The sequence below is a fragment of the Rana temporaria genome, chromosome 6, assembly GCF_905171775.1.
Source record: "Rana temporaria chromosome 6, aRanTem1.1, whole genome shotgun sequence".
Taxonomy (NCBI): domain Eukaryota; kingdom Metazoa; phylum Chordata; class Amphibia; order Anura; family Ranidae; genus Rana; species Rana temporaria.
Window position 1 is genome coordinate 61,171,999 of NC_053494.1, and position 16,838 is coordinate 61,188,836.

The window sequence follows — 16,838 nt, forward strand, 5'->3', positions numbered from 1 at the left end:
ACTTGGTAGGTTTAACAGAATTGGGAGTCTGACAAGAGCTCCAAATGGTTGATTGCATGTCATAACTTATTTATTGGCCTTCTCATGAGGTACTACAATTAGAGGGTGCTTTCAATTAGTTCATTGCTACCTAATGAGTTATCAAAACTGCCTACAACTAAAAGCAAAACTTTTTAGTTTATTTCCTTTTTTTTGTATGGTGTGGCAAGGGTTTAGATTCCCTGTCAGTTTTTATTGCTGACTGTGTCTCTGTGGGGGAGATGCAGGATATTTTGTCTTATTCACTGTTGTCATTGAAAATGAAAGTAAAAGAAAATACCAAATTTTGGGTTGTTCCCAGAAAAGTAACAGAGGGGAAATTTTCCAATTGGGACAGTAGGTCTGGTGACTTGGGGAGCCCTAAGGGATGCCCTTTTGCAGGGATTTTCTTTCACTTCTTGTTTTGGCTATGGGACAGAAAGTGAAGGTAAATTTCCCCTATGGAACACAAAAAATCTGACCAGAGTTTTACCCTTCCTTACTCTATGCCTATAGTTCCACTTTTTAAATATATTAACCTCCTTAAAACGGTACATCTCTGTATCATCTTCAGCTTTTTTGAGGACGAATAAATAGAGAATTTCATAGCAGCAGCTTTTACTGCGCGTTTTATTTGAAGAATACCAGGTATCACAAACTGCGCCTAATTTTTGGACAATAGTCTGTGGTCTTTGTGTAACATGAATGGTTGACAGAGGGTATACACTGGGGCTCTTTTTGAAGCTATGAAAATGCTCAAGCTAGATATAGCATGCGTTATGTGATAATATCCCTAAAGAAGTTATTTGTACCTATACTTTGAAACACGTTAGTTACTCCCACGTCACTGGACGCATCCATGTACCAACAGGGTGGAATGCTAGCCTCTAGATGGGGTATACCACTTTGCATAATACCCTTATAGTATTTGTTTGTGTATGTTGATTTGAGTTCATGTTATGATTGTAAAAAAATATACAATTTTTTTCAATAAAGGATCTTTATAAAAAGCAACATGTTTATTGCCTTAAAAATCCCACCAAATGAGGGCATGTTCTAGAGATAAGATGAATTTAAAGTGGATGTAAACCCGAATATTTTTTTTTTTTTTTTTTTTTTTTTTTTTGATGTCACAATGTACAGTACAAGATTTCCTATCATCTGTGCCCAGTCTTGCCACACAGAATAAATCCAGCTCTGAGCAATCCTTTTATTGTTCAGTGAAAAAACGGACTTACAGCAAGGGGGCGGAACGGACTAAGGTTTTTCTCTGTGACAGGTTATTTACATATCTCATGCACTAGCCTGGAGAAAGACATTATTTTTTAATTCCCACTCGCACTCCTTTTCTGAAGTCATGTGGTTACTTTTCTGGATTTTGACAGGATGTTGGTGATCATAGCAGAATTAAGTGTAAGGAATACACAGGAAAAAATGCATGTTGATAAGGGGAGTGTAGAGGAGGGTGGGGAGTCTGACATCACGACTCCACCCACAGAATCTGCAGTTTTAAAGTTCTTTATAACAGACAGAGGGGAGACATTTGACAGGTAAGGATGCAGGCAGGAGGCATGTATATCCCTATAGATCAGCACTATGGCAGTAGTTTAGAAAGGATGAGAGTGGGTTTACATCCACTTTAATCAATAGAGAGACTGCTTGGTACTACAAAGGCATAGGTGAGAATCGCACAACTTCACAAATCTAAATCTCAATGCTCTGTATCTACTACACACTTCTCCAGATCCACCAGGTCTCTGCAGTCAAGATCTTCCTCTCTCAGCCAACCACTTTTTAAAGCCTGTGCCAATGCCGAAGCTTCTAAATTGAGTTGTGCTGGTGTATTTAGCTAAAGTGGAGGAGCCACTATACTTCCTGGATGTCCAACCCTTCTACAATTAGGGAATTCGGTCAGGAATTTCCCCTTTTTCGACTAATGATAAAAGAGCAAGTTTTGTAATTTATATTTAGCTTCAGTCTTATATTGTCCTTTTTATTATATGTAAGCTTCATTCTGCATTTTTGTCGGGTCTTAAAATCCCATGTAATAAGATGCACTTTTTTTTTTTTTTTTTTTAATCTAGGTGCTGGTTAAACAACTTGACAATATCCTGACTGCTATAAATGATGTGTTAAATGAAAGGTATGTCTGTGTTTAAAACCCATAGAAACATTAAATAAGCCACTTAATTCCAAAGTGTATTTCTATTTGTATTAAGCAAACTGCAGGTAATGAGTATATGCAGGCAGAAATATGAGATGGATTTTAGTGCCACATTAGTCCCAAAGTTTTGAGTGTTCTGTTTTTTATATATATATATATATATAGCATTACTTTTGATCTCTAGTCCACTTATTATTTTTATTATTATGCCTCATTATTTGTCCATTACTGTGATGGATTTTACAGAGCAGTAGTGAGATGTGGTGACGGGCTGGTCTTGGCTTGTTTAGTTTCTGAAATTGGTAGTTTGTAACAGTTCTCCAAGAATATTCTGTTTGTTGTGGTAGGAGTCCAGATAAATAATTTTTATTTGATTTTTATGGTAAATATTCATCTGCCTTCCTTTGAGCACTGCACAATGCATTTAGAATAGTACAGCTTGCTCCCACTGTAGGTTTCCTCCTCCACTCAAACAATATGCTGTGTCTTTTGCTCTTTCCAGTAGCAAACTGCTTCAAGAACTGCGGCAGGAGGGGGCACAGTGCCTTGGCTTGCTCTGTGCTGGTCTGAGCTATGAGGCAGAGAAGATCTTTAAGTGGATTTTTAACAAATTTAGCTCATCTTCTAAAGATGAAGTGAAACTACTTCTACTTTGTGCATCCTACAAAGCTTTGGAAACTGTAGGGGAAAAGAAGGCATTTTCTTCAGTAATGCAGGTATGTTTAAATTTATAGTTAAAAACCACTGTGCCGTCTCCTAAAATATTAATGTATTGTTAAATGTGGTAGTTTCTGGGACCTAATAGTCCTCCTTTTTAACTTTGTACTTTTTTTTTTTTTTTTATGTTTGCACTTTTCTGTCAGTATTGACTTTACCTTCTCATTTCTAGGAGTTTGGATGTCTAGACGTTTGTTTAAAAAAAAAAAAAATAATTAAGGTGGAGCTGAGGCTTATGGTGGAAATTCTATTTTCTCCCATTCTTTCACCCCAAAGCCAGGCAGAAAAAGGTTGTGAAAACTGTTAAATGCTCACTGCCATCATTGCAGGAGTGTAAACCAATAGTCATCGTGTCCTAGCAATTGGGAGTTTTTCAGCCTGTCCTCTCTTGAGAGGACTCAAATGATGATGTACAGGTACGACAGTGGTGTTAAATTTTACAGTCGCAGAGATCACCTGAAAGTTACACATTAGCTGTCATTCATGATGCCATCGCTTACTACTGTGATCACAGAAGCCCAATAGCATCACAAAAGTAAACAATAGCATCATGAATGCCAAACATGTTTAAATGAATGAATGTTTAAATGATTGCTTATATAGAAATCATTCTTGGCCTAACAAGTTGATTCTATCTTCGGGTTCTAAAATCAATTTTTCACAGTCTTTTAATGCAACAATAAAAGCGCATCCAGAATGGTGCAACCTCTGTAAAACCTTGGGAGCCATACTTGGACACCACATTGTGAGGATACCCTGTAATGTTGCTTCAGGCACTAAATTCTGCATAGGCGCCCACCTAATCCTCTGCAATATAGTAGAATGGTGCTAAACAGGCCCAGGGCTGTGGTCCATCTCTATGGAACCCAGACCTTTTAATATCCCTGTGGGGGAATGCCCACTGTGACAGGCAAAGCCTAGAATCCTATATACGGACCAGTGTTGCGGACAGGTAAGACGGCATCACCCGTGTCTCATTACAGTGAAGACTGGTATGTTTCAAACTTCTACAGTGTAAACATTTCATACTTGGATCACAACTTCAACCACTCGGAACTCATTCTCAGGTGGATGAACAGGTTTTGCATCACACCACAGGTCACATACGTGACCCCTACAATACTCGCTTCTTCCTGCCCTTTTGTGAAGCAGACTTCACTACAGCATGGTCTGCACCCGGGTTACTACGTTCTCCTCTCGGACATGCTTGCTATTTCCGAAACCTAGTCTGTAAGTACACTGGATTACCCTTCCCAAAACAGAAGAATAAATCGGGTAAAAAGGGAACCTTGTCAAAAGCTTAGGCGAACATTCGCTTGGTTAAAGGCCTGCAGAACACTCAACCTCAGAAAGAATTATGTTTCCTTTGCACAGGAGCTCTACCCGATTTTAACACCATTTTCTGCAACTGATTTATAGCTCTATCTCAGGGATGCAGCATGCCACATACCTGATGAATGAGGAGCTTTCTGCAACTATGTTGCAACAGTTTCTCAGACAATTGACTGCTTTAATACAGCCATCTCTGTCGCTAGGCTTTATCCGCCCCCTAGCTTGTCTACTCAATTTAGATCACGATATTCCCACCCCAAAGAGGCAGACATAGGTAAAAGCCTGACCCAAAGACAGTGTTAGAAATCCACCAGATGGCAGGCTCCTATGCACCTGATGATTTGGCTTCACACAAGATGCTTGCTGATACAGGTATGCTTATTTCCGCTGTAAGCTAAAAACCTGGTCATTGGCGCACTTGATTGTCCTCCATCTTGCCATGCCTGTTTGGGTACAAAGAGATCTCCTAAGTCTAAAAAGACCTTTCCTGTTCAGGAATAATTAGGATGCGCAATTAGTGATGATTGGGTCAGTCCTGAAAAAAACTTGGCTCCTCCAAATGACTGCTGAATTCTATCAAGTGAAAGTGTTCACTAAGAAATGGGCTGTTCGGTAGTGGATTATGCCATCTCAGCCTTAAAGGGGTTGTAAAGGTACATTATTATTATTATTTTTCTTTCCCCCTAAATAGCTTCCTTTACCTTTTTAGTGCAGTCCTACTTCACTTACCTCATCCTTCGATTACCTCATCCTTCGATTTTTGCTTTTAAATGTCCTTATTTCTTCTGAGAAATCCTCACATCCTGATCTTCTGTCTGTAACTACACACAGTAATGCAAGGCTTTCTCCCTGGTGTGGAATGTTGTGCTCGCCCCCTCCCTTGAGGGGGCGAGCAGGAGAGTCAGGACTCCCACTAACACACAGCTCCTTTCTCTATCTGCAACGTAGAGAGCATCCTGTATCTCCTGCTCGCCCCCTCTCCTCTCAAGGGAGGGGGCGAGCACGACACTCCACACCAGGGAGAAATCCTTGCATTACTGTGTGGAGTTTCAGACGGAAGAACAGGAAGTGAGGATTTCTCAGAAGAAATAAGGACATTTAAAAGCAAAATCGAAGGATGAGGTAAGTGAAGGAGGACTGCACCAAGATAAAGGAAGCTATTTAGGGGGAAAAGATTGTACCTTTACAACCCCTTTTAAAGTTCTCACTGTTCCAATTGGTGATTTAAGGTTCTGTAGATTGCGAGTTTGGCACACTCATGAAAGCTCTCTTTACGCTTGCAGACCTGGCTCTGCAACCAGCTAGCGCTGCTATTTCTGTCTTGTCAGACTGCAGCCATGTGAACTTTGGAAAGTTACAACCACCATGATTTGGTTTTCTAGGACCCAAACTTAATTGTGGAATTGCAGCAGTTATCTCCTGCCCTGCTCCTTTGTGCCGATTTTCCCTAGAACTAGAATTGCCTTTGATTTTTTTATTTACATGTACAGAATCTTGTGGCTCAAATCCTGGTCAACTGAAGTGCCCTGACTCCTCAAATATATTACTCTTCGAAGGAGGGTGACTTTGAGGCACTGTGCAAATTTCACAGGAGGAAGGATTCTTCTACATCTAACCCCCCCCCCCCCCCCCGTGGAGCTTCTGCCTCTTCAAAATGCAGAGCATCTAATTGCTTTGCAAGGTGTTAACTTCAATACCTAAGGTTTAGCCTTTTCTTTCAGCATTCAGACTAAGCCCACAAAGTCCACTAAGTCTTACCCAAACTCCTCTTCCAAATAAAGGGGCATCATCAATCTTAAGAGATGGGGATGTCCATTACAGTTGTCCATCTCTGCGTCCCAGATGACCCAGACGTGGGTTCAGCCAGTGGTTTCAAAGGAATACAAAATAAAGTTCAAAACTCTACCCCTACTTTACCTTCCTTCTCACAAACAAGCCAAAATTTGCCCAAGGACAACCGGATTTGGATTATTCACTGAATCATCTCTTGTCCTAGGGAGTAGTTATTCCAGTACTCCCAGAAGAGAAGTTCAAAAGATTTTATTCACACCTGTTCACAGTACCAAAGCCCATCAGGGATATTTGTCCTATTCTGGACCAACAGTCCTTTAACAAATAACTTACAATTTCCAACTATTGCTCAAAATCTACAGGGTTGGTTATACCTGCCCCATGTATCCACTTCATCAGCGTTTTCTGCACGTTAAAGTGGCAGACAATTTCTAGTTTGTCACAATGCCTTTCTGCTCCTAGAACACAGGTGCCGAATCTGTCCCTCCAGGCCGTTTCATGTGGCCCTCGCACCTCTCCTGCAGCTGCAGGAGAGCTCCAGCCCTCCTTTGGCCCTCCTCCAGACCCTTACTTTCTGCTTTCAAGCAATGCATCCAGCTTCTTTCCTGCAGCAGCATACGAAAAGGAGGTGCATTGTGATGTAAGGGAGAGTGGGGGACTCAACTTCTGATGGTGGGGTGGCTCTTGACATCTAATATATGGGGAGGGAATGCGCTGGACATCTAATCTTACAGATACAACCGGCCCTTTTGAGGGCAATCATAATGCTGATGCGGCCCACGACGAAATTGAGTTTGACACCCCTGTCCTAGAGTATTCACAAACATCCTAGTGCTACTTTTTGCCCTTGTAAAAACTCATAGCATCCAAGTCACAGGTTATCTGGATGGCCCTCTCCTGAAGAACTCAAATTCCTTTCAGCAAATGTAGGCTAAATTAACCACAAAAAGGGGCCCTTCATCCTGACTTCTCAACCTTGGTATGTCAGATGTGGATAGTCTGGCTTCCAGATTCAACAGCAAGTTACCTGCGGCCAAGTACCAAGATCCTCTTACTCTGCCTTGATAATCCACTGGTCTCGGTTCAGGCTAATCTAGGACTCCTTCCAAGACAAGAAGTTGGTGATTTTTATTGCACTGAATTGTCTCAGAAGAACCTGATAAACAGACATACTCAAACACCTAGGAGGTAACCCTTGGCCTCACCCTAAGGGGCCAGATCTTCTGACCCAGGATACCCTGTTGTCAATCATTGGGTTTAACAGCATGGCTGTTGTAACCCAGGTCTTAAAAAAGAGGGGTGTAAGTCAACCACCCCCCCCCCATCCTTGCTAAAAGCAAGAAAAGCCCCTTCCAGAAAGACCTGGAAACATTTCTTTGCCTGGTGTGTGTGAATACAGGCACTTCTGTCCAGAGATTTCACAGCACCTACGCATTCTTGCCTTCCTTCAGTCTTGACAAGAATTTGACCTTAAGTACCTTGAAAGACACAGGTTTTGGCTTTGTCCATTTTCTTCCAAAAAAACACAGGCTTGCCTATCCCTTGTGGCATCAGCCCCTCCTCCTTAACTTGCAGCAGCATGTGTTTTCTTGGGACCTGAACTTGGTTCTCCTTGCCCTGTTGAGGAAAATAAATCTCTTTTTGAATTGAAGGATATTCCCACAGATGACCTCTCTTGCAAAGTAGCCTTTTATGGTTGCCATCACGTCTGTCATAGTTGGCATCCCTCTCTGGATTTTAATAATGAAAAAAAAAAAAATTCTTACATTTTTCAAATGACAAGGTTGCCGTACCTCCAAGCCATCTCTCCTTCGCAAGGTGGTATCGGACTTCCACCTCAATGGAGATATAGTCCCTGCATCTTTTGTGCCCTGCTCAAAAGCACCCAAAAATATTTCTCTTGGTTGCCTGGCCATAGACTTGCCTAATCAACCTTTCTAATCGCTAAAGCTTGGACTCTAAAGGACCACACAATTTCTGCGACTTTATGGGCCCACTTCACCAGATTGGGCGTTTCCTGGGCATTCCGACTCCATGCTTCTGCAGCCCAATTCTGTAAGGTTGACACTTGATCTTCTGGTAATGCCCTTTTCAAGGCTTTACCAGGTAGAGATCCAATTTTCTGCAAATAAAGCCTTTGACTCCAAGGTTCTTGCAGCAGCACTGCAGGTTGGGCCTGGTCATCTTTTTGCTGTTGGCACCGTTCTATTTGCCTAGTTGTTGCCCACTCTTTGGAGAGGGGGAGAGATGCGTGCTTTGGGGAGAGGGGGAGAGGTGCGTGCTTTGGGGAGAGGGGGCGAGGTGCGTGCTTTGGGGAGAGGGGGAGAGGTGCGTGCTTTGGGGAGAGGTGCGTGCTTTGGGGAGAGGTGCGTGCTTTGGGGAGAGGTGCGTGCTTTGGGGAGAGATGCGTGCTTTGGGGAGAGGGGGAGAGATGCGTGCTTTGGGGAGAGGGCGGGGGAGAGATGCGTGCTTTGGGGAGAGGGCGAGGGAGAGACGCGTGCTTTGGAGAGAGGGGGGGGGAGAGAGATGCGTGCGTTTGTGAGAGGGGGGGGGGAGAGAGATGCGTGCTTTTGAGAGAGAGAGAGAGAGAGAGAGCTTTTCCTCTAAATGTTTACCAGCGTCTAATAGAGGCGCACATCTTCACTGGTCTCAGAATTCAATTCCGCGATGCATCACGGTTACTCGCAAGCTTCCACTTCCGCTTGGGCCACATCACAGAACATTGCCCGGCTATGCAGGACAGCACAGTGAGACATGCTCACCCGGCTGTATGACCCCCAAATCCCTCCATTTGCACTTCAAAGTATTCAGATTGCCACAAACAGCAATTCTGAATACTGTGTTTTTTTTTTTTTTTTTTTTTTTCAACTGGCACCATTGACAGCCGAGTAAACCGGAAGCGGCGTTTGTGATGTCACTTCCGTGTTTACATACAGGAGACTGGAACAAAGCCATTTCCGGCTTTGTGCCAGTCTGTCTCTAGCCGCCGGAAGTGGCGGATCGGGTCTCCCGATGAGAGCGGGGGATTAGCTGCATCAGTTGTTATACCTGGAAAGCTGACAACCCGCTCTAAAAAAAATGCCAGGATGATGCCTACAGCTGAGGCCATCATTCCGGTCGGGATGACATCACCTGGAAATCGTTTTTTTTCCAGTCGCATTCATCAGGACACCTGAATCGTGATGTAGCGATTCATTTCAGCACCCCTAGTGTCTAATCAACTGAAGATAAAAGCCTATAACCCAGGGTCTATAAATGCCTAGCATGTCCGTCCCAGGACGCAACGATCTCCCTCCTCTTCTGTTCCTCATTAATTGCTACAGAAATGAGACTTGGCTGAGTTGGGAGGGGTTATACCTGTGCAGGGATTTCTGACTTTTTGTCAATATCCATACACCAGAAGGTGGTTGCATAACCCAAGTAGTCATGAATATGAATTGCTGTGTGTCCTGTGATGTGCTTCAAGAAAATTGGTCTCGCAGGTAAACCAATGATCATAATTTTATTTCTTGTTGTTAATTTTTTTTTCTTATTTTTTGTGTTAACACATTTTTATTTAGTTTGGCTTAATATAATTTGTAGTTTACTTTGTCATGAGTTGTACCTAAAGCATCATTTTGTTATGATAAATGGAACAATTTTTAGAATATAATTGGCACTTTTTAATAAGATTTGATGGACTGAGGTCTCATTCGCATGGGACGTACCCATGCAGGATGCACAGATAATCCGATAGTCAGTTGGGACATCAGTGCAGGTGTGTTTTCCTAACGTGTTATTTTTTTTTTTTTTTCTGTTTTAGTTGGTTATGACCAGTCTGCAGTCTATATTGGAGAACCTGGACACACCAGAATTGCTGTGCAAATGTGTAAAATGTATCTTGCTTGTGTCCCGGTGCTACCCACATATTTTCAGCACAAACTTCAGGGTGAGTGTTTGTTTTCTTAAATATTATTATTCCACACTCTTATAAGAGGAAAATGGCACTTATTAGCCAATGAGTGCATTTTAGACAGTGGCTTGATGTGGGCATTATAAACTATCATTGCTTGGACACACAGGTTGATTTAATAAAGGCAAATATACTGTGCACTACAAGTGCAGTTGCTCTAGATCTGAGGGGAAGTTCTGCTAATTTCTATCATCCATGCATGTGCAAGCAAAAATCCTGTGTTTTTTTTTAATTTTTTTTCTTTACATGATTTGAGTATTTTTTTTGCAAAGTGAAGCTTTACCTCTCTTATCAAGCTCTGGAGCAAGTGCACTTGCAGTGCACAGTAGATTTGCCTTTGAAAAAACCCAGTGTGTCACCTTACCTATGCAGGCCCTCTATGATCTTTTTATACTCTCCTTGCTTGCCTTTCCTTAGTTGGAGACTCTACCCATCACTTCTGGGTAAGGGGCAGCATGTTTCTCCCCTGTGATAGTGTTTGGGTCAAGTAGCCAATTACTAGGTCTGAATCGCCTGACCAAGAGTGTGATGCCAGCCGCACCCTGTTGGTTTAGACTGCAGATTTTAGTACTGACTGCTACAGACTGAGAACGGAGTGATGGAGTGCTGGTAGGGTGAGTACATGGAGGAAGTGGCCTTGTCAATGCCATGCATAGGCAAGCTGATGTTCCGTTCTTAATATGCACGCTTGCCTGATGGAGGAAACTTTGTAGCAGCTTCCTCTTAAAAAATAAAATAATACATCTTGGCAAATTGAGCTTTTTCCTGATAATGGTCCTCTAAGGCTGTCTGCTGGAACAAATGGGTATATCAGTTGTCACTAATTTGGTTGGTCTATGGAGGGCAAAGCAACGGTTTACTTTATTGGGATCCCCACCAGCTTTCTTTGATCCTCATTCCAATCTAGCTGACTGGCATGTGATAAAAAATATTTTATATTAGATATATATATATATATATATATATATATATATATATATATATATATATATATATATATATATATATATATATCTATCTCTATCCAGATCCACAAAAACGGGCGTATATTTAGGCGGGCGTAGCGCATCTCATATGCGCTACGCCACCGTAAATCAGAGTGGCTCCTAGGGTATCCTCAAAGAACTTGCTCCCATATGCGGGACGGCGCATATGGGACGTCAGTCGGATCTAGCCCACATTCAGGCGTATCTTGTTTTGTTGATACAAAACAAAGATACGACGGCGCATCGTAGAACTTACGCGGCGTATCAATAGATACGCCGCCGTAAGTTCTTTGTGGATCTGGCCCATAGTGTGTATATTATAGCTGCAACTAACGATTATTTTCATAATCGATTAGTTGGCCGATTATTGTTTCGATTAATCGGATAATAGCCTTAAAAAAAAAATTTGGGCCCAATTTGTTGTTGGGCAGATTACAAAACACAAATTGCCGCAAAAACACTTTACATGCTTTTCTGCAGCTTCTCCATTGAAGTATATTGAACCAAAAAAAACAAAATAGCACCGTTTTGCGTTAAGTCCTTGCCCTTTCCAAATACGCAGCAGCTGAAAAAAAAATCATGGATATTAACGTCTCCCATAGGAAAACATGTAAATGAACTGTAGTGTGTTTCTGCAAAAAGCACCAAAACAGAGGTGTGAACCCAGGCCTGAGATGTTTAGGAACATAATGGGGTTAAAAAAAAAAAAAAAGTAAGTACAAAAAGAGCAAATAATCGCTACTGTAAGGGGTTAATTTTACTAATTTACTATGGGACAGTAAAAGTAATATTTACAGTAGCGATTTGCTTTTTTGTACTATACAGGGCTATTTTTTTTTTTTTTTAACCCCATTATGTTACTGGCCGATTAATTATGAAAATTTGTAATCGATTAGTTACTCTCTATCTATACATACATATAGACACTGCCCAAAAAACTTCTCAACGGCAAAAATCTCACGCTGGTTAATGTATTATGAATGAAAGGATGGCACATCATTTGATTGTAATTAAAATTATCCACCTACAGAGGGCCGAATTCAAAGACACCCCGAAAATCTAAGTGATAAAACTATGCAGCAAGCTAGTCTATTTTGCTGAAATTTCATTTACACCAGTGGCCTGCTGGAGGTCATTTTGTAGGGCTCTGGCAGTGCTCATCCTGTTCCTCCTTGCACAAAGGAGCAGATACCATTTCCTGATGGGTTAAGGACCTTCTACGGCTCTGTCCAGCTCTCTTAGAGTAACTGCCTGTCTCCTGGAATCTCCTCCATGCTCTTGAGACTGTGCTGGGAGACACAGCAAACCTTCTGGCAATGACACGTATTGATGTGCCATCCTGGAGGAGTTGGACTGCCTGTGCAACCTGTATAGGGTCCAAGTATCACCTAGTGCTACCAGTAGTGACACTGACCCTAGCCAAATGCAAAACTTAAAAGATGCATACATACTTATATAGAGAGATGCATACATTTCTGCCAGTAAATACCGCATTTATTGTCGTATAACATGCACTTTTCCCCCCTGAAAATAGGGGGCAAATCATAGGTTTTGCTGTGATGGTTTCCTTAAGGCTGGCTTCACACTGAAGCGTCAGCCGCGGTGACGGTATAGCCGCGCTATTTGTAGCGCGGCTATACCATCGTGTTTACCGCGATATTTGGGCGCTAGCGGCGAGGTTTAACCCCCGCTAGCGGCCGAAAAAGGGTTAATACCGCCCGCGTTGCGGCGGTATTACCGCGCTTTCCCATTGATTTCAATGGGAAGGCGCGGTATAGGAGCGGTGAACACACCGCTCCTATACCGCAGTAAAGATGCGGCTAGCAGGACTTTTAGAGCGTTCCTGCTAGTGCATCGCTTCAATGTGAAAGCCTTCGGGCTTTCACATTGAAGATTACAGGGCATGATTTTTCATGCGGTATAGCAGCGCTATTTTTAGCGCTGTACCGCATGAAAAACATCCCAATGTGAAAGGGGCCTTACTGTCGCTTCGTTTGGCAGGCTGACTTTCAAGCTCCCTAGTACAGATCGTTTTGCTTAAAGGGGAGTTCCACCCACAATTTCACTTTTTAAATATAAATACCCCTGTAATACACAAGCTTAATGTATTCTAGTAAAGTTAGTCTGTAAACTAAGGTCCATTTTGTTAGGTTGTTACAGCATTTAGATAGTTTATAATCTAGAAATAGATCGTGGCCATCTTAAGTGTGGGCATCATGAAGCCAGACTGTATGACTTTCTGGATTTCAGCTTTGCATATCTCGCACATGCTCAGTGCTGCACAAGCGATGTAATAGGTTTCAGTCAGGTTTGCAAGGACTACTGGGAAACATGATGCCTATCCCAGAAACCCTTGCGAATAGCCTTGTGACTTAATAGCCTAGGCTAATAAGGAGGAGGAAGTAATGAAGGACTACAAAATAAAGGTATTTACAAGCAACAAATTAAATAAAAATTGTCCATTCTGAACACTATGAGATTAGGGCATGCAGCACAGACAAACATAAAAAAATGGATGGAACTCCACTTTAAGACTGCTAGCAATTGTTGTTTTTTTTTTTTTTTTCCCCCACTTTTTTTAAGTTGGACTGCTAGAGAACCTTCCCACTGTATCTGAATGCCTGTGTCCCTCAACAGTGGCGAAAGAGAATATAGGTTTCATGTACTCATGGTAAAATCGTTTTCTTGAAGCCTGAGGGGTTCTATAATGACTTGAAAGTAATGCTATGTAGTCGTTTTTTTGTTTATTTATTTTATTATTTTTAAATACCTGTAATTACCTCCTAAAATCTTTAGTTTGTGATTGTATAAATATTTGTTCTATTTGCACAGGACACAGTTGACATTTTGGTTGGATGGCATATAGATCATACACAAAAACCTTCTCTCACACAACAGGTGTCTGGTAAGCTGATTTTTCTTTAACAGAATTGTTTAGCTTTGTATCATACATCTCCGGATGTATCTTAATCATGAAACCACTAACAACATTTTGATGGTGCAAATCTCAGGTTTTAGTAGTAACACTTGAAATTTAAAAAAATAATAATGAAGGAACACAATTTTTTTACACATTACGAATAGAGCTGCACGATTAATCGCGGAGAGAATCACAATTTCGATTCTCCCCGCCTGCGATCTCCCCGCGGGATGGTAGCAATAGGAGGAAGGAGATGGACAGCCGCACTCCGAAATAACTTTTCAAAAAAGTTGTCTTTTATTTTCAAGCAGGAACATGCATAATCACCACAACCATAAACCAGGACAGCCGACTAGTTTCGCACTCTTGCTAGTGCTTAATCATGGCTTCAGCCATTACGAAGAATATAACTAAATACGTAAAAAGAATCTGTGGCAAAATTTCAAAACGACAGGTTGCAGAAAGTAGGAAGACATGCCCCCCCATCCAAAAAAAATCCTCAAAAATATTAATAGTAAAATGGTTTGGATCTAAACACGTAGGCCCCTTTACAAGATAATTTATTTGGAGACTATGGACAAAGGAGACAAATGTATTAAATACTGTCTTCAGCTGGGTTGATACAAAACAAAATGGTCCAGAAACATTTAGACAAAATAAAGGTGAATAAAGAACCTGGGTCAGATGGCCTACACTCATGTGCCCTCATACTGTATTTGAGCTCTGTTATATTCAAGCCATGGTTTCCAATATTTAGACTCTTTAATGACTGCTGTGGTACAACTGGAATGGTGCAAGACTAATGTGGTACCCATATGTAATAAAGGGATCAAAGTCTTTACCACGTTACTACAGAGCAGTTAATTTTACTTTTTTATAGTCATGACAGCACTTGAAACTTTATTAACCACTTCAATACTGGGAATTTTCACCCCCTTTCTGCCCAGGCCTTCAGCTTTCAGCACTGTCACGCATTGAATGACAATTGCATGGTCGTGCGACATGGCTCCCAAACAAAATTGACGTCCTTTCCCACAAATAGAGCTTTCTTTTGGTGGTATTTGATCATCTCCTGCGGTTTTTATTTTTTGCGCTATAAACAAAAAATACTGACCATTTTGAAAAAACACTTTTTTTTACTTATTTGCTTACATAATATCTTTTTATTTTAGGCTATGTATTCATATTTTTGGTAAAAAAAAATCGCAATAAGCATATAGTGATTGGTTTGCGCAAAAGTTATGGCGCCTACAAAATAGGGGATAGATTTTTTTTTTTTTTTTAACTAGTTATGGCGGTTATCTGTGATTTTTGTCAGGATTGCGGCAGACAGATCGGACACTTTTGACATTATTTTGGGACCATTCACATTTATACAGTGAACATTGCACTGATTACTGCATTAATGTGACTGGCAGGGAAGGGGTTTACACTAGGGGGCAATCAATGTTTGACCTAGGGAGTGATTCTAATTGTAGGGGGAGATGACCGATCGGTGTCCCTATGTACAAGGGACACACCATCGGTCTCCCATCCCTGGCTCTGTAATTGCCAATCGCGGCCGCTAGGCACGTGCATCGGCACCCGAGTGATGCGGCAGGCACACGCCCCCTAGTGACCGGGAGACCCGAGGATGTCATATGATGTCCACCCAGGATGGCAGAGCCACCTTGTGGATGTCATATGTCAATAGGCGGGATGGGAAGTGGTTAAAATTTTGTGTAAAGTCTTTCAGAATGTCTGTTTTGTCAATTGACTATCGGTGGTTTGCTGTTACAGGATGGTTACAGAGTCTAGAACCCTTTTGGGTTGCAGATCTGGCATTTTCCACAACTCTACTGGGTCAGTTTTTGGAAGACATGGAAGCCTATGCTGAGGTGAGGAACTGCATTCTCGGCTACTTAAGAAAATACCTTGCATGAAACACTTTAAGACGTTGCTTCTCATGTGTTTGTTTTTTTTTCCTTAGCAATATAGACTTTTTTTTTTTTTTTTTTATGGATAACTCTTAATTGTTCATTTAGGGAAATGGTACATACAGTTGTGTTTTAAAATAATAGCGGTGTGTTTAAAAAAGTGAGTAAAGCACAAAATCCTTATAATAGCTTTTATTTCCATACATGTAAATTTGTTATTACTTTATAGAAAGTTAAGAAAAATAATATTGGGCTTTTCCAGTGCAATGCAGTGTCGTCTGTCTTTTTCTTTACAAACTCAAAGCATTTTTCAGTTTATACAGTAAATGTTTAAGATTTGGCTTTTCTTTTGAATCAATTAACTACTGTGTTTATCAGTGTATAACATGCACTTTTCCCCCTTAAAATCTGGGGGAAATTGTGTGTGCGTGTTATTTGCCAATCCCTGTTGTCTGAGGGAAGAGGAGCGAGCGCCGCTGAATTACATAGAGCCGTGATCTCCTTCCTGTGTATCTGGCACTCCGTCACGTACAGCCACGCCTCCTGGCCCCGCATTGGACTACTGTACTGTCTATCATATGAGCAGGAGGCGTGGCTGTGAGGGACGGAGTTCCGGGTACACAGGAAGGAGATTGCGTCTCTATGCAATTCAGTGGAGTTCTCGCTCCCCCTCTTCCCTCTGAGACAACAGAGATGATCTTAACATTGAAAGGTAAAAACTAGGGTTGTCACGATACCACTTTTTTGAGACCGAGTACAAGTACCGATACTTTTTTTTCGCCGATACCGAATACCGATCCCTTTTTTTTGAAGATCAATGCTGCAGATGGGCACAGATCTGGCTGCATGGAGGCTGCAAATGGGCAAAGATCTGGCTGCAGATGGGCACAGATCTGGCTGCAGATGGGCACAGATCTGGCTGCAGATGGGCACAGATCTGGCTGCAGATGGGCACAGATCTGGCTGCAGATGGGCACAGATCTGGCTGCAGATGGGCACAGATCTGGCTGCATGGAGGCTGCAGATGGGCACAGATCTGGCT

General features: G+C 41.8%; 1 protein-coding gene across 2 annotated transcripts in view; it reads left to right on the forward strand.

Annotated features, from left to right (window-relative positions):
• The window catches only part of SMG1 (SMG1 nonsense mediated mRNA decay associated PI3K related kinase), a 233,206-nt gene that overhangs the window by 23,527 nt on the left and 192,841 nt on the right, over window positions 1-16,838 (forward strand). For both annotated transcript variants that reach the window (XM_040356901.1, XM_040356902.1), the window contains exons 5-9: window positions 2,103-2,161; window positions 2,685-2,898; window positions 9,825-9,950; window positions 13,793-13,865; window positions 15,660-15,757. In XM_040356901.1, the coding sequence (XP_040212835.1) occupies window positions 2,103-2,161; window positions 2,685-2,898; window positions 9,825-9,950; window positions 13,793-13,865; window positions 15,660-15,757 (570 nt within the window). The remainder of the gene's footprint in view (window positions 1-2,102; window positions 2,162-2,684; window positions 2,899-9,824; window positions 9,951-13,792; window positions 13,866-15,659; window positions 15,758-16,838) is intronic.